Source organism: Falco peregrinus, chromosome 2 (genome assembly GCF_023634155.1).
Source record: "Falco peregrinus isolate bFalPer1 chromosome 2, bFalPer1.pri, whole genome shotgun sequence".
In the NCBI taxonomy this organism is placed as follows: Eukaryota; Metazoa; Chordata; class Aves; order Falconiformes; family Falconidae; genus Falco; species Falco peregrinus.
This window is the reverse complement of record NC_073722.1, coordinates 39,786,995-39,810,734: the sequence shown is the minus strand read 5'-3', so window position 1 is coordinate 39,810,734 and position 23,740 is coordinate 39,786,995. Positions and strand designations below refer to the sequence as shown.

At 38.8% G+C, this 23,740-nt stretch overlaps 1 protein-coding gene across 5 annotated transcripts in view; it reads right to left on the bottom strand.

Annotated features, from left to right (window-relative positions):
• The window catches only part of ALMS1 (ALMS1 centrosome and basal body associated protein), a 76,023-nt gene that overhangs the window by 41,661 nt on the left and 10,622 nt on the right, over positions 1-23,740 (bottom strand). For 3 of the 5 annotated variants that reach the window (XM_055794469.1, XM_055794470.1, XM_055794472.1), the window contains exons 2-5: positions 19,690-19,824; positions 17,877-18,072; positions 6,007-6,124; positions 2,465-4,679 (exon numbers count right to left, since the gene is read on the bottom strand). In XM_055794469.1, coding sequence (XP_055650444.1) covers positions 2,465-4,679; positions 6,007-6,124; positions 17,877-18,072; positions 19,690-19,824 — 2,664 coding nt within the window. Of the gene's footprint in view, positions 1-2,464; positions 4,680-6,006; positions 6,125-17,876; positions 18,073-19,689; positions 19,825-23,740 lie in introns of those variants that run through there. The other 2 variants (XM_055794471.1, XM_055794473.1) reach the window with 2 other exon arrangements.

The following is a 23,740-nucleotide window of genomic DNA, read 5'->3' as shown; positions in this document are numbered from 1 at the left end:
CGGATGTTCCTCACTCTTAAGGACATGATTGTTATGAGCTAGCTGTCAAGGCAAATAGTTGGAAACCCTTTTGTCAGAGCTGGTTAAAAAGTGTCATGAAAAAGCTTTTGTGATGTTGCTGTAGGGAATAAACTTGTGCTGGCCAGGGGTTAGGATAATTTTCTGCTGTTGATAGTTTTATGAAAAGACACAGGTAGTCTAATAGATAATTGTGCACCTACTCAGTGGCCTAGTGTGCAACGAACAAATTTCAGCAGTGCCTCAAAAAACTCCCCGGCTATGAAATAATTTCTGGATACAACCTACTGCACTGGTTTAAGACTATAAAACGTAGGATACTCAAGCATACAAATTCTGACCACAATCAGGACTTAGTTTTACTAGCGCAACTAAAGCAATAAACCCCTTCAATAGTAAAGACGGCATAAAATGCATGTCTTTTTCCCTTTTCCATATGTACAGAACAAACACACACAGGCACTATTTGCATTTGTATACCACCTATACATGTAAAAATTGCCATCCAAGTATAACTTCATTAACATTTAACAAAGCAGTTAGAGAAGCCAAACAAAAAAAAAAAAAATCACACTCAAAACCTAAAACTCTTCAATATACTAGAGAAAAGTGTTATGAGGCTGAGACCAATTCGCTCTGTGCAACATCCAGGAGACTGTCAGTTCAGACACACACAGCATCATTCCCTGCATTAATATATGTTGAAAGGTGGAGGAGCCTCATGTAGATAAAAGCCTACCAAAGGTCATCTAGGATCTGCTGAGAAAGCATTTTCTTCCCTTTTAACAGAGCAACTAAGTTTAGGTACAGACATTATATGCAGAAAACAAAAAGAAACCACCAAATTTGCCTTGGCTTAACCACCTGTAGGGGCAAGTTAATTAGTTTAGGCAAGTTGTGTCCTAAACTAGCCAACAAAATAAAATAAAATGCCATGTAGATCTTAGCCAACTACATCCTATGATTTTACTGTAAACCTACACATTAACAGCCATGAATATGACCTAATGTCCTCTACCTTGTCAGTGATTTATGAGAGCAGAATTCCTCAGAACCAGAGCTGGAGAACATGCCTAATTATAGACATTTCAAAAAGCAGCTAACAGACAGCCTTTACATCTCATGAATTTCATTTAAAATATCCTCCCTACGATATTTATATTTGTTTCAACATGTATTTGCAAAGACAACTGAGTGAAGAGTGCTTCTAAAACACAGTTCCAAAGACCTAATGATTACATAAGTCATCTTGTGAGAGGAACAGCCACTTACTCAGAAGATAATTACATGTTTATCATTAACATAAATCTGCATATGATTTTCTCTAACACTCAACAGCTATTAGTATAGTTAACATGGCTGCCACAATCTGCCCTCCATTCTCACCAACCACCCTAAAATGGGGAAGAGAGGAAAGAAATCTGCTTTAGCCAAATAAGATATAAAGGAGGAAAAGTATGGAGAGGCTTTGAACATCCTTTATATACAAAGGATCAAGAATTTATGTCTTAGATACTGGAACAAAGTGAACAAGCAAAATGAGTATTTATAGAAAAAAAAAGCAATTTGATTTGCCAAGGAGTTCTGTGTTGGTTTTGCTATTATTGAAGATCTGTGGGTGTGTGAATTTCATCTCTCTTCTGCAGCCTAGCATCTCCTTAGTCAGCAGTTGAGTTTCAACCTCATGTTTGGATAATTATAACCTGATCTTTTGAAAAAATCTGGAAGATCAGAAATGGCTTATCAATGTTCTGCTAAAAGTGCTATAATCAATTTATTTACAATTATTTTATCAAATGGATTTCACTTTTTATCACTAACACTGTGTCCTGTTCTTGCATCCTTTATGTTCCACTACCATCATACACCAATCTTTACATTTCTCTTGCATTCTGTCACCATGATACTATCATATATACCTGGAAAAAAACAAAAAATACCTTTCCCATATCCAACCCTTTCTTTGCCCTTGTTAAGTATTACTGAAAAGTTATTATTTTTTTCACCTCTGTATTTAAGATAAGCTGAACTAATATGATGGATGACATTCACCAGTAGCACAGACCAGCATAAACCCATTTCATTTAGTCTGCGGTGATGCAGATCCTAAAAGTCTACTACAAGAACAGTGGGGGGAAAGGGGGGATGGGGGAACGGATAACTCTGAAACCACAGTTTAAATTACAATCAGTTATAAAGGGTCCTTTAAGATTTTTTTATGCTTACATAAAACAGTATTTGCTAGTATTTCTAGAAGACAAGCTATTGCATGACAGGTTCCCAACATGATTGGATATTGGAAACTAACCACAAGCATGCTAGCATCTTGTTCCTGAGATACCTTCTGTACTCTGTCCTACTCACTCTATGACAGCCGACTGTACTATGATCTGTTCAAGATCAAAAGTTAAAGAGAAGAGTTAATAATTGTTAGAAAGTAACTTACTGGGATCCTTTCTTCAATATTAAGCTCTTTTTTCTCTGGAGTTTCCAAATCAGTTGCTCCAACAGGGACGAAGTTTTCATCATTTACGCTGGCAAAGAAGTGCCTGGAAACCACTGAAGAGCACTCTGCAGAGCCCAAGCCTTCCTTGTTACTGTCCCCAGAACTAACAGGAAGATTCAAACTATCTGGGGAAATATCACCAAAACTGTCCTTGCTGACATGGCCAGCAGGAATATTTAGGTTTTGAGACTGATTTTCAAGAGCTTCAGAATTCTTCTGGTCATCAGCTGGAGAGTCTCCATCCTCTCTAAGGAGCTGAGCAACTTCTTCACTGGAAACAAAAACATTTGGGTCTGAACTTTGTCCTGTACTATTGCCTTCTGCATCTTCACTGCTAGATCCATAAGCAATATTAGCTGTAAACTTCTGTATCATGGAGCCTCCTGAACTTTCAGACACTCCTAAAACATTGCTTTTTTCTTCTAGAGGCTGCACTGCCCCTGCCAAATTTGCTGGTGGAGTAACTTCAGCCAAGGACGTGTTCCTACTGGAAACATTTACTGCATTGTCAGACTGAGATCTGGTCAGATGGTGGACAAGCAGTAAGTTTTTATTATGAAAACGCAAACTTCCCAGGGAACCTGTCCCTCTGGAGGAAGGAGCAACATCATCTGTGGGGTCTCTACTGCTTTTTTGTATTGACAAAATATTGTTTAAAGAACTGGTAATTGCACTGTAAGCTTTCCTTGTAGGAGAAACTCCACCTGGGTCACATGAAGTCACTACATCAGACAACTCCTCTGGCTGGCTCACATTCCAAGCCCCTACCTTCTCCATGAAACTAAGTGATGGGAGAGACTGAATTCTTCCAGTGTGGGGGTACTTCAATTTGAAGGACTCAAAATGTTTACTGTTGTCTTTCTGAGCACACTGCAGTGAATGTTGCTTCTCAATAGGTACAGGTTTACTGGTAGATGAGCTCCCTGAGGTTTCTTCATTTAAGCATGAAGGAGAGGCCTGAGTATCTGATTTGATCACCAGGACACCAAGTTCTTCTGCCTTAACATTTTTCTTTAGAAGTATCCCTGGAGTAGACTGATAGCTTGGATGTGCAAAGTGTACAGAGAATGAGCCATCACCTACAAGGTTAAAGGAAGGGGAAATGCCTGCAACTTTATGTCCCCTTTCTATGGAAAAATCTGAAATAGTTAATTCAGTCCTGCTTACTCCAGGTTCTCCTTCCACTGGAGCACGCTCACTCCATGAAGGAGGTGCTTCCATGTCAGTCACAACTAGTTGTTTAGGTGCACAGTCACTGGTGCTTGTCACAGTAGGGATAAACTCCCCTTTCTCAGATCTCACTACAGGAGATAGTTGTTTCTGCTGATGATCTAGGAAAGCTCCCTGCAGTTCCTCAGTAACAGCCACAGCCTTCAAGGTTTCAGAGCCATTTAAATCTACTCCATGTTCCTTCGACATTCCACCACCTGTTTCAGAAGCCTTTGCAGAAAAAACATCCTGAGCATCTGAATTTTTACAATTGTCTTTCTTCAAATCAGATAAATTATTAGCCATATCAAGCTCAGGAACCTTCTTTGCTTTCCCCAGCTTCTCTAGTTGCTTTGTGCACCCTTCTGACTCACTCTCAGCCATTTTTACATTTTCCTTTTGCATGGCTCTTTCACTTTTTTCTGAATTCTTAGTCAGTGCTGTTTTACAAGAGTAGTTTTCCAAAGATAAGAACTCATCATGCCTCAGTAACTGTCTGTCTTTCTCTGAAAGCTCAAAAACAGTAGTTGGTACATTGCTGTTAGGGGAGAAATGTTCACCTTTTACAGATGTGCTACAGATCTGCTTTGCAAGAGAAGCTTCCATTTGGTTCAGTCTATTTGCCTTCATTAGCATCACCTTTGCAGTGGAGTGTGCTAAATTGTCACTTGTTCGGGGAATCAATGCCTCCTCATCAGTACAATTTTTACAGTCTTCATTTGTCTCCTTGCTCACAAGGAGTTTTCCAGAAAAAGAGGTTGGCTGAGACAAAAAAACACTACAGCTGGCACCACAAGGTTCCACATGACTGAGTGGAAGAGGATGCTGGGACAATGTAAAGCTGGATACATCAGAGGGAGATTCCATGTCTGTCAGTGACACAGCTTCACTGACCGGTGAAGGCTTTGAATGCTCCTCAGACACTCCAGAAACATCAGGGACTCCCCTAAAAGAGGCAAGAAAAATAAGTGAACTTCTGATCATATTTTATATTTCAACATCCATATTCTCTGCTTTAATGGAAGAGTCAAAAGTAGAACTTCACTCAAACAAGTAACTGGGGTTTAGCAACATACACATAATTACATCCCCTGAACAGGCCACAATGTGCAGAAATGTAAGCAAGTCCAAACAATAGCAAAAAGCCCTACTGCCCTATAAAATAAGAAGTGAAAATATTATTAGTTTCTACTCAATATGTCAACATTTTTTAACCTATTTAGGACTAAAGTATTTTTTACTAACAGGATGTTTATTGGTTAAATAGAGGAGCTGCTTACACACATACATAAACTTGTGTGCGATTTGTTGGGTTTTCTTTTTAATATAAATCACCTACTTCAGTTTCATTGTATCAATTATTTCTTTAAAGGATAAAAAATAAGACATGTCTCAGATGAAGATAATCAACAAATTCCTATAAACTTCTACTTTTATTGTGGATTTTGAATTAATAGGGGTTTTTATGTGAAAATGATCATCAAACCCCAATTCATATTACTCCATGCAAGCAGGTGACTAGCTCTGATGGAATGAAGTACTGAACCACAAAACGAAGTCACAACATATCACATTAGGAAATAAATCTGCTTCCTATCACACACCAAAAAAAGTACAAGGAAGTCTAACAACAGTAACACTGTAAATGTGTGTGTTTATATGCAGATTTTCTTTTTTTCCTCTTTTTAATAAAGGGCAGAGGATTTCCTGCCTTCTTTGCACAAAGAGAATCATTTGTCATGCCTTGAAATGAAGGCTTGGACAAAGACTTTTACTGAAATAGCTACTTCTTTATGTATTCCTACTTTCTGTAAAAATTCGTATTTTAAATTACACATAACATATATTACTCCAGTATATACAAACCACAATGCTACTACATGTATGCATGTATTTACCACTGTAAATACAAGCTGTATCTGACTTTTGTCCCAACAATTTCATGAAGTTTATTTCAGAGTCTAAGAAAGCTAAGAAAGTGTCTGAGAGGATGGAGTTCCTCATTTTCCCATTTTCTTCAGGTACATTGGGACGACAAGTTCAGAAGAGGCTTGTTCTGGTTTTCCCTCATTCAAACTCTTTTGAAGGCAAAATAAAAGATGAGCAGAACTCTGACAATGCCTTCTCTATATACAAAACAGAGTAAACCACACCTTTGTCTTATTTCTGTGACCACAGAACTGTAATGATTTAATTATCAAATATAGGACAATTCACAGCCACTCAGGAAAAAGGTTTACATTCTGTCACGACACCAGGTAACTTTATCCTACCTTAAGGGAATAAAATTCATTCCTGATTGCTGGAAAAGCGTCTCATCTGAAAACCTTTGGCCTTGTGTTGAATACGTCAGCAGCGGAAGACGGGGAGAGAGTAGACTGTCCTGAATATCTGTTAACAATAACACAGTAATAAAAGCTTGCCAGGCAATCCCTCTTTCAACTGCTCTGCCAACTAATATAGCCTTCAAAATCCAAAAAAATGCCAACTGCAGTGAAAATGATGCAATCTCATCATTTAAATCCTCTGCTGAAGCATGTTCCCTCATGTGTTAAATTCAGCTTTCTTATATCAAATTCAGGTTTCTTCTCATCAATCTCAAAACGCTACATGACACTGACATCTTTAACTTACCCTCTTATCCTTAAACTTCTCTTTGCACACAACCCTATCCTTTTCCACTCACTGGTCAGCACCTCCCCTCGTGATCTCCACGGAGTCCATACACATCAGAAAATGACCACAGGGCTTCTACCCGGACCACCCTTTACTTCTTTAAACTGATGCCTTTCCCAGTCTCCATTTTTCAACAAATTTTGATTACGGCAAGGGCTGCATAGTAGTTTTTTTTTCTTAAGGGTTTCAAGGTACAAGTAATAATAAAACTTAGCCATCATAATTATACTAGTAACACTGTCTACCACTGTAGCAATACATTTTAGTTTCTATCATATATTTCTTTGTTCTTTGAGGTAGCTGGCGCTTCTTTTTTCAGTTCACTGCCTACAAAAACAAACTGAAATGTTTTATAGCACAAGAATAAAAACCACTATAAGCTGGTCTTTGGTAAGTGTAAATGACTACATACACGTTTGATAGATGCAAAAACTTTACTTCCAATACTTTGATAAATAAGCTTTTTTTTTTTTTTAAGCAGAAAAACTATTCGTCAGAGAGTATGACTTTCAGAACCAGATTTCACATTCACTTAATTTAGGTTCATTAGTTTTCAACCATCTCAGACAAGCCATACTCTGCATCACTTACAGAAGCATAATCACATCAGATAAGATGACCATTACGTACAAAAAAAATCAAGTTTACATTACATCAGCTTTTTCCTGAGGCTCTCTACAATCTGTATTACATCACCTGATGAGTGGTATCCAACCACAAAACATTTCTGATTCATTTTTAATTTAATACTTCCAATTAACTTTTTTTAATTACTTTAGAACACTATGTAGCGAGAAGATAATTATATGGATAGAAATAATTCTACATCACACAGCAAAGCTGGCTCAGAATTTGGATGCCCCTTAGTCCCACCTCATAAGCAGCTAGAAAAATAGTAATAGGATTGCTATACAGTTTCAAAGATCCCCTTCTATCTCAGCAGCTGTCTCTACCACATGGCCAGCCCAATGCCTCTTAGAGGAAGCCAAATTTATACTTTAGCATCTGTAGTACAGATGGCACAAACATGCTACATCAACTTAAGTGGGTAATTTTTGTTTTTCTTACCACCCAGTACCTCTTTAAAGCTAAACTCTTCCCCTTACTTTATTAGATAAATACACTGCACTAGTCACCACTCCATTTCACTTTCATCTTAACTATTTGCAATACCAAACACGAATGAAAAGAAAACAAAGCCACCAGCTTTTTTGGAAGCTCACAGGAAAGGAATCAGACTCACAGACTGGTCGGGGTTGGAAGTGGCATCTGGAGATCACCTAGTCCAGCCCCTGCCAGAGCAGGTTCCCCTCCAGCCGGCTGCACAGAGTCGTGTCCAGGTGGGTTTGAATGTCTCCAGGGAAGGAGACCCCACAGCCTCTCTGGGCAGCCTGTGCCAGGGCTCTGCCACCCTCACAGTAAAGAAGTTCTCCCTCACATGCAGATGGAACTGCCTGTGTCACAGTCTGTGCCTGTTGCCCCTTGTCCTGCGCTGGGCACCACTGCAAAGCGCCTGGCCCCGTCCTGACACTGGCCCTTAAGGTATTTGCAGACATGGATAAGATCCCCTCTCAGTCCAGTCTTCTCCAGGCTAAGTGGGCCCAGCTCCCTCAGCCTTTCCTCACCAGGTGATAAGGGGACTGGAGCATCTCCCTTTGTAACCTCTGCCAGTCCTTCTCCAGTAGTTCCCTGTCTCTGTGGAACTGGGGAGCCCAGAACTGGACAGAATTATAGGTATCTTTAAAAAAATAAGTATGCATAGCTACTCCTAAGCAATTTGACAAGAGGAGGCATTCAAAAGAGCCTCTAATGTAGACTGGTAGCACCTGTGCAAAGCTGGTTGAAAAAAAAATAACTGTAACACACATGGAAGTACAGAAAAAGTAGAGGAGAAAATGGCAGCATCAGCATAGAAGGAGCAGAGGCCAAGAAAATATGGAACAAGGTCAGGGAAGTCTCATTTATAACATAAAAGTGTCTCAGGACTCCGTTATATTACATAGCACAACCTAGACCGTGGTCTAATGTACCAGACTGATTGGTACTTACGTGATTTTAATCACAATTTGAACTGTGATTTAAAATCATTGAACAGGAGACTGATGTAATTCACTATAATCTCCTTAGCATTTATTTAAAATGGTCTTTACAGAAAACAGAGGTTTGTTTTCAGTGGCTGACACTGACTTAGAACTAAACAGAGCTTGCACATTAGATTCCTTATTCCCAACCACTAACTGGGAGTAGATAATATTTACAATGCATTTATTCTGTTTAGTGTATATTTACTCGAACAATTTTTTGTTGTTATACTTGAAAATACTGAGTAGATTAATCATAATTAGCTTGGATACAGAACTGCATTAAAGATGCAAAAACATGTATTTTAAACAAACATTAAGCCAGTTAGAATCTAAACTATCCTGGCTGTGTTAGATGTACTTTTTTCCCCTCCCAAACCTTCTTTAACATTTAGAACGATATTAGTGAACAAAGACAATAGTAATTGCAGTTATCAAATTAGACTTGTCATCTCACATCATGATACACTTCATGTTTTCAGAACTGGCATCTCATTTTTATTCATGCAATAGTAGAGGAAAATAAGCTTTCCTGATTTTCAGCTTAACTTCTTTACTTTGAATTAAAATGTGTTTTCAAGCTAATTGAAAATCAGAAGTTATTAAAGAAAAAGCTTTTTCCACACAATAAAGACAGGGTATGCTGTCTCTGTAAATGAAGAAACAAAAAAGACTGAGGGAGGGAACCAAAAATAACTAAAAAACTGTCAAATGCTGTCAGAAATAGATCTTGCCAAGCCATTTTTTCATAATGCACCTACACATATATTGATAAAATAAATGTGCATATACATATATATACACACACACAAGTCACAACATTGGGTTGATAAATCAATGCTTTAAAGATATATTATATCAACAAAAATTCAAGTACCACTCAATGTTTGTATTAAAAAAGTTGACCAAGCACTCAAACAGATGAAAAACAATTTAGCATTCTGCACGCACAATAATAAATAGGAAATCCTCACTGCATCTAGTGGGTCCCTTCAAGACCCATTCTTGTCCCTGCCCTATTTGAAACTCCAGAAATCCCTAGGGTCTTACAGTGCTGGCATGCAGATGAGGCAGGTATCTGCCAAGCAATGAATACTGAACTACACGGACCATTGATACAGGGCAGCCTGGGTCACCTGGCATCACAGCATGGCAAAGGATACAAGTTTTAGTACAACTAAGTCCAGCCCTACCTTGGTGGGAAACAAAGCACCCCAGCAAATCCAACAGGAGTCAAGAGCTACCTCAGCAAGCAACAACTTAGACGAGGACTTTGGGTCACCATGAACAAACCACTGATATGAGGCCAGCGCAATACTGTATCCAAAATGGCAAGCAAAATTTTCAGCTATATATAAAAAGAATAGTGAATAAGTAGTTACAAGAACTATTCTTTCCAACCTTGTACTGAAACTACTACTGAAATGGTATTTGCAGGTTCTGAGGACCATAACTCCAGTTGCAAATATCACAGGAGGATCAGAGGAAACTGCTACAAGATTGAAGAAACATGCCTCATCATAAGAGCCTCCTGGAACTAAATCTGTTTAGTGTAATCAAAGAGAAGATTAAAGGTGACCCGATTACCTTTGTATGCACATATGCAAGAACAGAAATTTGGTCATTAACTTCAGATAATATACAACAAGAATCCAATGTAAAACGCTGAAGCTACACAAACCTAGGTGACAAACAAGATGCTTCTGAGTGCATCAACACACAATACAATGTAGCTGGCTATCTACAACAGAACGGCTTCAACAGTTATTTGAACAGCACAAAAGTCTTGCTTCAATTCTCTCTTCCCTCCCTCCTCAGCCTCTTACATGTACTCCTAAACAAGAGCCATCAAACTCTCTATTTCTACTGGAAGTAGCAAGACTACATCTCAGCAGGAAGGGACAGCTCAAATCTCTCCACCCCAGCCCAGAGAGGTGTTTCCCTCTCCTTTTCTTGCAAAGGCAAGAGAACTCAGAAATTTAACCATCTCCATTTCCAAAACTGCTATTACATTTCAATCCAAACAGCAAGCTGATCTGATTGCACAGATTCACACAGTGGGTTTAGCAGAGGGGATGCAGCAGCAACAAGCATGCAGAACAAGGAAAAGCCAGACTCTTCCTTTTCAGTAGCAGACTTCAGCCGACCAAATACACTGCAAAACTGTACCCTCAGTTTAGCCTCCATTTCAGGCAGTCCTGCTCCCCCAGCTCCACCAAGGGGTGTTCCGATTTTGCCATGTGTCAGAAATCTGCCTTAGGCTGACAGTACCCTAAAGGAAGGACACGGACCTGTTGGAGCAGGTCCAGAGGAGGCCATGAAGATGGTACGAGGGCTGGAGCAGCTCTGCTTTGGGGACAGGCTGGGAGAGTTGGGGTTGTTCAGGCTGAAGAAAAGGCTCTGGGAAAACCTTAGAGCAGTGTCTGGTGCCTAAAGGGGCTGACAGGAAAGCTGGAGAGGGGCTTTTTACAAGGGTCTGCAGTGACAGGACAAGGAGGCATGGCTTTACACTAAAAGAGGGGAGATTTAGATCAGCTATTAGGAAGAAATTCTTCCCTGTGAGGGTGGTGAGGCGCTGGCACAGGCTGCCCAGAGCAGCTGTGGATGCCCCATCCCTGGCAGTGTCCCAGGCCAGGCTGGACGGGGCTTGGAGCAGCCTGGGCTGGTGGGAGGTGTCCCTGCCCATGGCAAGGGGTTGGGACTAGGTGATCTTTCAGGTCCCTTCCAACCCAAACCATTCTATGATTCCTCAGGGTTTTCCAATTTGAGGAACTGTGGTGGTGATCCCTGACTTGAAACAGCAGAGGACTGACAAGACCAGGAAAGAAGAGTGAGGAAAAAAGGGAACAGAAAAAAAAGGAGGAAAGAATAGTCAAGATTCACTGCAGCCACATCCTCAATGGAAACCCTCTCTTCCAGCTTGCCCGCTGCAGCAACCTGCAGAGATGGCCTGTAAAAGCACCCTTGAGGAGTTCAACAGATGACATTTAACTGGGGCTACAAAACCAAATTTTTTATATATATAATATAGAATTCCTGCTATGTCACATGTTCTACCTCCTCTGGCATTTTTTAATCTTATAGCACATGAATTCTAATATTTTCAGTAACTTCTTTTCTTCATGAGGCAGAAAGATCATTACTATCATATTTGGGATGCTTACATTGATTTAGGGGCTCATTACACTCAAGACATAACCTAGGTTTTGCAGGCAGAGAAGCTGGTGCTTGATGCTTAAAGCAGCAAGTGACGTCAGTACAACACTCTTCAAGCATCTCGTGTCAAAACAGTAATTCTTCCTGCTGTCGCTCTGAAGGTCAAAAGCTTCCTCACAGTTGAATTCACTGAACAAGCAAAGCTGGGCACGCTACTTTATCTTACAGCCTGCTGACAATTCTGAATGCCAGAGTCAAATTGCCATTTGTGGAAGATAAAAAAGGAAGGCAAAACAAAAACAAAACCTTCTTGGCTTTGTCAATCTGTTCCACAATGTAAGAGGAGCAATTTCAATACAACTGTCATTGTGATTTCCCTCCCTCCCTATATGAAATTCAAAACACTTTTGAAGAGAAAAGGAACAAAATTAGTATTATAGCTTATGTTCCTCCTTTCCCTCTCACCTTTCCTCCTATATCTGTAAATGTAAGTGCATATACAAAAAGCCTGTAGCTACTGGCACACTCTCTAGAGAGCAACAAATAAAATAGCAGCAGTATAGAGAATTCTCACATCTTTGTATCATATTAAAAAGCCTTATGCTTCCTCTTTAATTCCAGTTGCATTTAAAATGCAAAACCTGACAAATATCAGGAAATCTTTCTTTATGAAATGGTTTCCGGTTCTGCAAATGACAATAATGGGAACAAAATGTTATAAAATATACTAAATACAACAACCTTACACAGAGGATGTAGGTGAAGACACAGAATGCCTAACCTACCGTGTCCTTCCACTTTCTATCTTCAACCTCAATTTCCTATATGGCAAAACAAAAAAGGGGGTTTTATTCAGTATTAAGCAACTCTAACCAGACAGCAACTCGCTGGATGTTCACATGGCTTTGCATCACAAAGCTGTTTGTAGACCCAAACATGAGATAGTCAAGAGTGGGTTTTATTTCATAAAGGAGAAAACCTCTTTGAAAACATCTCTGTAGTAGTTCCAAACCCACAGCAGCCAGCAATTAATTCAGCTATACAAAGCCTGTGTGCCTGTATTGCTATGTTAGAATAGGACCTCCCTCCATCTTCCTAACACTTTGTCTAAAAAAAGAAAAATCAAAAAGGCTTATCCAGTGTAGACTAAAAGCAACACATTAACTTTCTACGGGCAAATGCTTGGGATTTCCAGTAAGTTACCTGAAATTTTTAAGAAATAAAAAAAAAGTGCTGGTCTTCCCTTTAACACTTTTGTATCACACGCAGGATTTTAAAAGTTCCTTCAGTAGATGTTTATCTCTACTCTAACGTCATACCAGATTCTGCTTTTACAGATAGAAGTCATCTTCTGTCTTAAATGGAAATGCATGTGTATTCACCACTACAAAGTTACTAGAGAATCCCTGAACAAGTAAAACAAGGTTCAAGCAGAGAAACAGCAATTTTTTTGAACCAGATAATCCAAGTTAGCAAAGCCAAACTCAGTCTTTGAAGAAAGCATAACAGGAGACACAAGGGCTAGTTGCAACCATCAGTGTGAGACCTACAGTGGAAGGCACTCAGCTTTGGGCCTCAGAGGGGTTGGGTTCAGTATGAACCAGAACCTCAGAATCCCAGTCCACCAGAGATACTCTCTCTTCTTAGAGGCTCCTTCACAAAGGATAGATTATCAAAATAACCACAGAAACTGATGAAAATGAGCAAAAGCTGTACACTGCAATAACAGTCAAACTCATAAAACCCTCAAGAGTTGCTATGAATGTCTACCACGCTATTCCCAACGCAATTTCAACTCCATCCCCTTAAGCAGTTGTTTAACTTCAGAACAAACAAAAACCCCAGAAGCAACCTACATACAAGTAGGATTACACAAGCAAGTACAGGAATGGCAAACTGCGTGTTCAACTTTCAGTTAACTGGAAGCAATACAGGTTTATTTTATAATACCACAAGCAATCATGTTATTTGCCTACAATAATTTAGTTTTTTCATGAAAAACCCTAGCCCAACGGTGTACTGAAAGCAGCTTTAGAAACACCTTTATTCAGCAATTTCAGTTACATCCTGGAGAAGTCAGTCACAAATACAATAACCTAATGGGAAGAGTAACACCTGCTTTTGCAGAGTGATCCTCTAAGGCAGGGGTCCTCAAACTATGGCCCGTGGGCCAGATACAGCCCCCAGGGTCCTCAATCCGGCCCCTGGTATTTACAGAACCCCCCCACCCTCCCCCACCGGGGGTTGGGGGGGAAACCAAGCAGTCACAGATGACTGCCTGCCACTTCATCCGCGTGCTGGCCCCCTGTTTAAAAAGTTTGAGGACCCCTGCTCTAAGGGGTATCAATTCAAAAGAAACACTTTAGGCTTAGTAACAGCATTGTTACGTGTTTCCAAGGAAGTGTCTGCAAGTACATGCATAAAAGGAATCTAGGTGGGACATCATAAAATAAAGAAGAAAGAAAAAGCTTTATGAGCAGGTAAGAAGCTCACAGATGACACAACAGTAAGTTACAGTATACATACACAAAGGTTTGTGCAGGAAAAATTAACAATTCAGCTGGAATTGAGACAGAGCTAATTTTGGAAGCCAAATGTTAACATACAGTGCATGATCACTGATGTTAGAACTGGCATTTAAGAGTTGAAAAAACCTCAGAAATCTATGTCTAAATGCAACAACTGCTAACTTAAGAGCAGAATCAACCGATTAACAGTCATGTCTGGGGGTCTGGTGAACAGTTGTTTCGCACAGTAACTTGGACACACAAGGAAGCAGAAATGCAATAAATGGAAATAACGCAAATAAAGTAAGACAAGCAAGGAAAACATTCTAGCTTGGGTAACTAAAACGGCTACTGAAAACAGGCTTGGCTAGTTTTGTCCCCCATAGAAAGCACAGAAGTACACCACTTCAGTCATATGGGTATTGTTAACCACACATTACTTGGTTCTGAATTTGTTAGTTTTGGTTTCATTAAATGTACGTGTACAAAAAGGGGAAGACACAATACTTTGCTGATTAACGCCCACAGCTGAAGCTTGAAGTTAGAAAGCAAGAGGAAAAAAATGAGCAAATAAATTAACAAGAAAAATGGATCTGATAGAAGTTGGCTTTATTTCCATAAGAAACAAGTTGGGGACAGATATGTTAACTATGATTAACAGCAATGACTGAAAATGTGAGTCTCTCCGTTTCCATTATTTTGAAGTTTATTAGAAATTATTACAATGAATCCATAACATGCTTTGTATCTTAAGATGCAGAGAATAACGCTGCATCTTTGTAAAGAGAAGTTTTCTTTTTCAAAGATGTACTACTACCAGTGGACTAAAAATTATAGCACCAGAATTGACCAGAATACTCTGACTCCACATGGGAGAAAATGAATGTAACTAAGAATGGATAAAGGTGAAATACTAAATCTTGAAACTTCCCAAACCAATCTTTAACTCAACTGTGATGAATAGATGTGAAAGGAAGCAACAGAAACGCCTAGCTTTTCTGAAGTAGAGATGTTAGAAATGGAAAATATTACTTATATATATAAATTGCACCCAAATGCAAGTGGTAGCAATAAGGATTACTAATAGGACAGTAAACACTATAAATGGTGGTTTATTGCCACAAAAATATAAACAAACAGCCTGGGGGAAGGGGGGGAGAAAACAAACAAAAAAACCCCTCATGTGTCTAGATTGGTGTAAATTCCAAGCATGGAACATAATACAACCATGATATCAGGAGAAATAAAAACCAGGACATTTAACATCAAAAATAAAGATGACCGCCAAATAATAGATGCACAATCCCCGCTACAATACCAAAAATAATTATAGAATCACAGCATGGTTTGGGTCAGAATGGAGTTTCAAGACCATCTAGTTCCAGCCCCCTGCCATGGGCAGGGACAGCTGCCACTAGACCAGGTTGCTCCAAGCCCCGTCCAGCCTGGCCTTGAATGCTTCCAGGGATGGGGCATCCACAGCTGCTCTGGGCAACCTGTGCCGGCGCCTCGCCACCCTCACAGGGAAGAATTTCTTTCTAATAGCTAATGTCAATCTGCCCTCTTTTAGTTTAAAGCCATTCCCCTTTGTCCTGTCACTACAGGCCCTACTAAAAAGTCAGTCCCCTTCTTCCTTATCAGCCTCCTTTTAGTATTGAAAGGCCACTATTAGGTCTCCCCATAGCCTTCTCTTCTCCAGGCTGAATAATCCATCAGTCACTTTGGATACCTAAAGTGAGAGCTTGATGAATCATTAATGGTGTGTTAATAGAGCTAGAAACACATTATGAAAAACGGAGTTATAACAAATTCATCTGTCCTACATGAATACAGCCTGCAGAATGCTGTACTTGATGCAGCAACAGCTACTTGCACACTAGCACCGATCTGCAGTTAATATTCCTCTCACCTATGATACTGGAAACAGCTGTGTGCACGTTCTTTCCCTGTACCCAGCCTGCTGGGGATCACATCAATAAACTGAACCCCACATAAAAAAAAAAACAGTAACGTCCTTCCTGTGTATATCCAGGATGAAACACATACAGCGCCCACCCATTGTGCAACAGCTAATCAGAATTACGGAATGTGGAAGTGTGCTAGTCTGAGATTAGTATGGCTGGAGCAAACATTGGTGAATTACGATAAATAGAAGAAGCAGCTAAAGTACAAGGAAACATCAAGTCAGAAAACACATTAAGCTAGAAAAACAATAGCTATTATGATTAAGTGATGCAGAAACCCTAACTGTTCACCATTGCTGCATTATTCTTAAAGGATGCTCACAGCTGTACTACAAACAGGGCTTTAACACCCCACAGATGAGGGTTTTTTATTCCAAACCACACTGTTAATGGTAACACTTGTAATACGTAAATACAATGCACATGGGTTTTCACATCTTAGTGCTGTAATTAGCAATATTGAAGACAGCACACCAATTGAAAATGGGTGTTCTAAAATGGGTGTTCTACATTCCGAGGCCCAGGTGACCAATATATTGGAAAGAATCAAAATCCCTATTAATGTGCTACATTCCAATATGGGTATTGTCCAAACCCAGAGGGAAATGTAAGGACTTGTAACAAAGATAGTAATATTGATATGAATGAAGACTGTGTGTATAAACTTGTGTTTAAGCACTGGAACACTCATTAGCAGAAGGTCCTGTGCTCTGACAACAGAAGGATGACAACAAGGTTGTTCCATTTGACATACACAGCTCCCTTCTCTGTCAGGCCAACAGGACAGCAGACTACAGCAAAGCACCACTCCAGGACTTGACAGCCAGTATGCTAGGCCACCGTGTTACAGGCAAGCTAGATTACTCATGGGGGGATAGCGGGGAGGGGGGAAGAAACAAAACAGTTGGTGCTTGTGAGTGCAACAGTAGAAGTGGGTAAACATCAACTTACTTAACATTTTGCACACAATTACCACCTTCCCCTTCCATGTAGTCTTTGTTACACTAGCTTCCTACATAAGCAAATCCCTTATCTGGATAGTTTGGGTTAAATCTTGCAGTAGTATAGTACTTCTAGCTATAATTCCTCAGTTTTTCCTCTTATCTGAAAAGGAATACATATACTGATTACTTAAAGAGCAGTAACACTTGTAAGATACCTTTGTAAAGAGCTACTGAAAAACTTTTAAACCTGTATTTGGGGATTACTTTTGTCTATAAAGATCTCCTATAAAATGCAGTGAAACATAGAAGCAGTGCACAGTAGCTTCAGTATGTGAGAAAGGGGTGCAAGCATACACACAGTTTTATCAAACTGTTTTTCATGTTACCAATGCAATTATGTCTACTTTATTATTACATCTCCTATTCTAAAATTATCAAATATTTTTTACTAACAAATCTACATAAATTAAAATTTCATTGTAATTTTAAGGACGCAGAGAACTATCACCTCACCTAGAGAGAACCCAAAAAAATTTCTAACTTTACTCAAGTTTACTACTAATTCTAAAGGAAAATAAGACTACAGTTTTACCAGAGAAGAAATAAAATCAGTTCACCTGTTAAAAGATCCAGGGAAGGTACACAAGCCCTTATCTCGTTTTGAAGATGGTCTTTGACAACAAAATTACATAGAATGTACCTTGTAAACACCAGTTCTCAGTAAGAGAAGTCAAATCCAGGTCAGGGATTGATTTAAAAGGAAAAGTAAGATCCTAATTGTTTTGCAGTTAAGTAAAAGGCAACTTTGAACATACCCAGCAGTAAGCCATGTGCTGTATCTCCAGGAAACTGCCTTCCAGATGCTTCTGCTGAAGGCAAAACTCCTTCCTCCAGTGTAGGGAACTCCATCAGGTCATTTCTATCACAAGTCAGGCAAAGCTTTGTCTCTGAGGCAGCAGTTAAACGGCTGGCATCCACTGCTGCTGGAAGCTGATACCATGACTCAATTCCCTAAGAACAGGTGGGGAGAAAAAAAAAAAAAAAGTGCTCTAGCATCAAGAAAGTTTTATAAGACCTACTTCCAAAGGAAATAATGACTAAGTTGTGAAACAATGGAATTATTGGTTCTAAATTCTGTACAAATACTCAGTTTTTAATGTAAAATTATGATGTGCTATAAACTCCTGAAGTCCAGAGTCAATCCTCACTACTGCCTAAATTGTCATCGCTCACTATATGATCACCAGCCTTCCATCACTTGTCTGAAACTGAGCTCCATCTCCAAATCCTGCCACTGCAGAAGACTTTTTCCAAACCAGAATGAAATCTCTCACTTAAAGAAAAACTGTGGTAAGGACAAACAGTTCAGTAGGATGCCAGGCCAATCCAGTTCCTGACACTGTGTAGTAAAGATGGTTTGCATCATACAACTGGGGATTAACAAGCAGAACGGTTTCTGATTTGTCTTTAAATAAAGTCTCTAGTTACAGAAATTCTGAGTTCACACAGATAATGCCTGAGTATCCTAACCAACTCTTCGGTATATTTTAAGAAAAAGATTTTCAGTTCATGTTCAAATCAAAAGAAGCATCTTTAGTTCACATAATTCATTAAAGAATTTGCATTGGGATTACTGGGGAAGTAATTAAACAGATAAATTTTAATTATAGAAAAGGCACAGACCAGTCTTTAGTGCAGAGAATTAAGAATATCAGTCATTTATAAGGCAAAGCATTATCATCAGATCTTTAAGGTCCCTTCCAACCCAAACCATTCTATGATTCTATATGTTAATAGAAACAATTAAGTGTCCCAGCGATGGCAGAAGTACAGTACTATTCCTACTTAAGAGCTGCAAGCTCTTCTACCTTTTGAAACACTACCAAGGTATTAAAAGCTACTTTTCACATCAGAATTCTGCCATATGAACTATAATTTTTGCACAAGATTCTTATAATCATTTGGAAACCAAATTTTTTTATGAACTGTCTTTTCAAAACACCTGTGATCTTATGCAATTCTCAGAGTAATTAAGTATTTGGCAGTATATCCATCAGATCGAACTATTATGACTATATCACGATGACAGTACAGTTTTTCTTAATCACATATGAACTCATCACTAAAAGTAGTCAGATTTCACATGAACTGAAGCATGGCTCCGTGCTAACATGTAAAGCAGCTATTTTGAGGTAGACAGATCAGATAATTTAAGAGGCAGTAGCAGGACCAGGATTATAGCAAATTACAAACTGAATACTGATCAAAGGTGCTGTTGCAAAGAAGAAAACGTTACACTAGAAAAATATACTAGGCTTATAACCAGAAAATAGGAAGAGGGGGAAGGGGTGGGGGAACAAATGAAATCAAATCACTGAACTACTGTAGATTCAGTTTTGAATGGATAAATGTCAAAAAGCTTTGTACCACTTGGATCAAGACTACATTAGATGACCTGTCAGAGTTCAGAACAGTCCTATTTTTCCATGGTTCCAAGATACAGGAACAGAGAACTTTACAGGGTGAGGACAGTGGAGGTCTAAATTATGCAGATAAAGCAGTTAATATTCTTTTCAATCACATAGTTAACCTTCAATCACAAGCAAAACAAAGTACAGTACAAATAACCTGATTAATGGCAACTTTCTGCCTTATTTCTTCTCCTAGGGAGATCCCACTGGTAACTGATGCCTGGGTTTCACTACTGCTGTGGCTTAAGGATTCTTCCTTCCAGCTGCGACGTGGTGGAGTTGTTGCAATAGGCTAAAAGAAACAATACATGCTTTCAAAACAGAAAATAATTTCTTCATATTTCAACACATATATGTATTTAAGTAACAGATAATGAAATGTATAAAATACTCAAGCCATCCCCAATGCCAAAGGTTGGACATCTGCTTCAACGTAGTTAGTGACCAAAGTATTATCCAGAGTTCCACAATTTAACTAAAAGAGGTAGATTCATTTGCCACTTTACACCCCAAAAAACGGTAAGCATGATGTTCTGCACATTAGCCAATCATTTCAAAGGGCCAGAAATTTATTTCTCATTCCCAACCCATGTACATGCAGCTCTGAGTAAACCACAAAATACCAAAAAAGCTCATCACCTTGTCAAAGTCAGGTTCCAGCATCTGCCCCATCTCATTTATTAACAGTGATTGTTGGGGGGGTTAATAGTAATATTTTTAATTTTATTTTATTTATTATTTTATTTAAAACAGAAGGGGTTTACTTATATCAATGTTGTAAACCAGATTTTAAAAGCAACCTTATGGAAGTATCTTAAATCCAGTTGAGGTTGATTTCTATATTATAATTTAGCAATACCTGACATACTTTAAGGGCATGAACTGAAGTTAAATTGAACTGTTGCCTAGAAAAGCAGCTGTAACATTTTTTTTCCTACAAGGCAACAGAAGAAGCTGTTCTGAAGTCAGAATGAGATTTCTCTTCCATAATAGCCCATGCCTGAGGTCACTGCAACTGTACAAGCTTTGCCCAGACAAGAAAGCCGGTCAGGTTCAAACATAATGGTATATAAGTCTGAAAATAGCCATTTCTGGAACATCAAGCTTCAGGCCGAATAAAAATGTTCCAGGAAAGTAGCTATCGGCTTAAAAAAAAAATCATAGAGACTAGCACTGAGTATCAGGTAATATTATTAATATAACAATATAACATGAAGCCTCAACCAGAAGAACTTGTAGCTCCCCCACCTCTTTTATGCCCCTCTCTGTCCTCATCCTCTTCCTCACATCAACTCTATTTCCAATTTAACTCACAAATATATTTTTAAAAAGCCTAGCTACCCTTGGAGTTATTTTTTAGTGACCAAGCCAGCAAATGCTGGGATCTGAAGAACACTGCAGTGGGGGCGGAGGCAGGAGGAAGCTCCTCATCACCTACTCCTGTACCATGAATTATGTATCTACTACCTGGTGGTACCTGGCTGCCATGAGAATTGAAACAGCCCATAATGTGGCAACATGTGAAGGGCCACAGTAAAAGGTCACACACTGAGAAAAGGAGAGGGTCAGTGAGAAAGAAGCAAATGATTTCCCAGAAGCCTGCCTTCCACATGAATAATACTGTTGGATATGTGCCTTCAGTTAAGAAGTCCTCCAGTGACAACGGTGTTTGGGTTTTTTTAAACAGATTTTCTGATAAATTAGTCCAATATAAATTCGAAAATTTCCATTCAGCAGCACAGATCTACCTTGATGGACTGAGCAAACCATTTGCAACCACTATCACAAAAAAAGCAAACAATAAAAGTTTTCATAAAGACATTAATTACATTCTAAGAGATCAGACACAAGCTTAGAGAATAGTCCAGAACACAGACACACTTCAGTGTAAAAAGAAACATGTAAAATTCAGCATTTGAGGTTGTTTTCTTTAAATGTGAATATTACCTATTAGATTAGCTAAACTGACACCTGGTTTCTGTTTCACTCTTCTTATGCACTAAAAAGCTGGAAAGCATGTGAATAAAAGCTTAAGATTTTTTTTAAATTTTATTACAAAATTGCTAGCCCATATTTGAACTTAAGAAAGGTGAGTTCACTCAACTATTTATGGCACCTCCTCAGTTCAATGTGATTCTTGTACAAAACATATCATCTTCAATCCATCCACAAAAAATAAATTACAGCCATCACAAATGAATATTTATCCATCTCTTGCATTCCTAAGAAGCCATTAATTATGCCATGGAGACAGTGGATTGACAGATTTCAGAGATAAGCTGAGGAAAACCCCTTCAATTTTGACTCACTTGTTGAAGGGACACCTGAAATAATCATCATCCTGTGGCTGGGTTGTCTACCTACAGAGAAAGAATTTGGGCCTTCCCTCCAATTCCCAATTACCAGCATCCAGCCTTCCAGGGCATAGCTTATTTTCACCCTTACTAAGTCTAAGAACATGCAAAGCTGAAGATGGGCTGAACCCCTCTTGCCTTTAAATAGCATTTATTTGGTCAGGGGACTGCCCAGACTCACTGGCAAAGCATCACACGGACTCCCATTAACTCCAGCCCTAATTCTGCCCATGAACAAGTAATCCTTAAACTCTGCCTCCCTGGAAACTGCAGCCTACTTTACTTGTAAGAGATGGGGGTCCAATTCAAGATTTTACCTTTCAACCCTTAAACACACAGCTTTTCCTTTAAAATAAGCCACTTGCTCAGATGTCTGATTGCAAACTAAAAAACATCATTGGGGCAACACCTCTGCATTTTTCAGGCACAGCTACAAAAAACTTCAATTCTAGATAGCAATCTCAAATTTTAGCTTTTGGAAGGATAACAGTTTCCCGAATTTCAGTACCACATGGCATCTTAAATCCTTCCACAAAACAGCATCACTGAAATAAAAACATGATGTAGCTTTCTATACAGGTCAGCACTGTCAAGCAGATTATTCTGAAGAATGACAAGAATATTTTTGTCCAAATTTTAAAAAGCTATAGGACTCAAAAGTAAAATGTTTACTACTGATCATATGCAAATCATACCTATGAAACTAGGACTCAACCAGGCAGAAACTACTTTTCCAAATTAATTCCCCACACAAAAGTAAGTTTGTTTGGGCTTTATATCAGGACTAAAGATAATAATTTCAGCCTGTATGCATATACTCAATGTCTATTACATTCCCCTAGTTCCTGTTGTTCATACTAATCAAGTCATTAAAAGAAGCAGCACTGAAGCATACGTGACAATAGCTCTGAAGGCAAATCATTCCAGTAGCTATTCAGTAATTAAATTAAGGCCTATTATTGAAAATCTGGGTTTACAATACGCATCTTCAGAAAAGGGCAGCTTTATTAATCCAACTGAAAATTAATAGCATTAGGTACTTGAAATTAATAGTGTTAGGTAAGAGACCCATAGTGTGATTAGAAAACTAATTGCAAAAAAAAAGATACTGATTTTATTTAGATATGCTGAGCATAGCTAATTAAGTTGGTGTTCTAGAAGGTATTAGAAGGGATGAGTAATGACAGCGTTCAAGATGAACACAATGAACAAAAGACTGCACAACCAAATCGCTCATGTTATTCTTCATTCTCCCCTTTAAAAAGGCCTTCTTTAGCCTACAGTGAGCAATTTCTCTCAGAATTGCTTAATTACTTGTATACCTGTCAGCCACTTTAATTATAATACTTTTTCTATGCTGCAGGAGTTCCATCACAGAGTTCCCTCACTCTACCCACCAGCATGCCAGAGGAACCACTTCACATGAAGACAATTCTTCAGTTCCCAAAGCCTACTGCTAAACTCGCTTCCAGAAAAAGAAAAAAGTTGACTGGCAACCTAAAGAAAATATGATCAAGATAACCACCTCATTAAACCTTATAGCCAAACTTGGAATTTGAGCCTTTTTCTATAAGGTTTCAATGCACCTGGAGCAATGTATTCTTTGTCACAACACTGCAAGAAAAATAATATGAAAAAACATAATCTGAACAGGTTTCTTCTACCTGTAGCTTCACGTCATAATCTTTTATCAAAATATTTTATTAAAGAATGAAAAAAAAGCACAATTCACTATCTACTGAACTGAAGCTAGCAAGAATCTTTCTTGAGGAGAGAATTTAACTTGAACAAGTCTTAGGCAAACGAGGATAAAATGAGAGTATGAATAAAGTACAACTGAGGTTCCACTTTGAG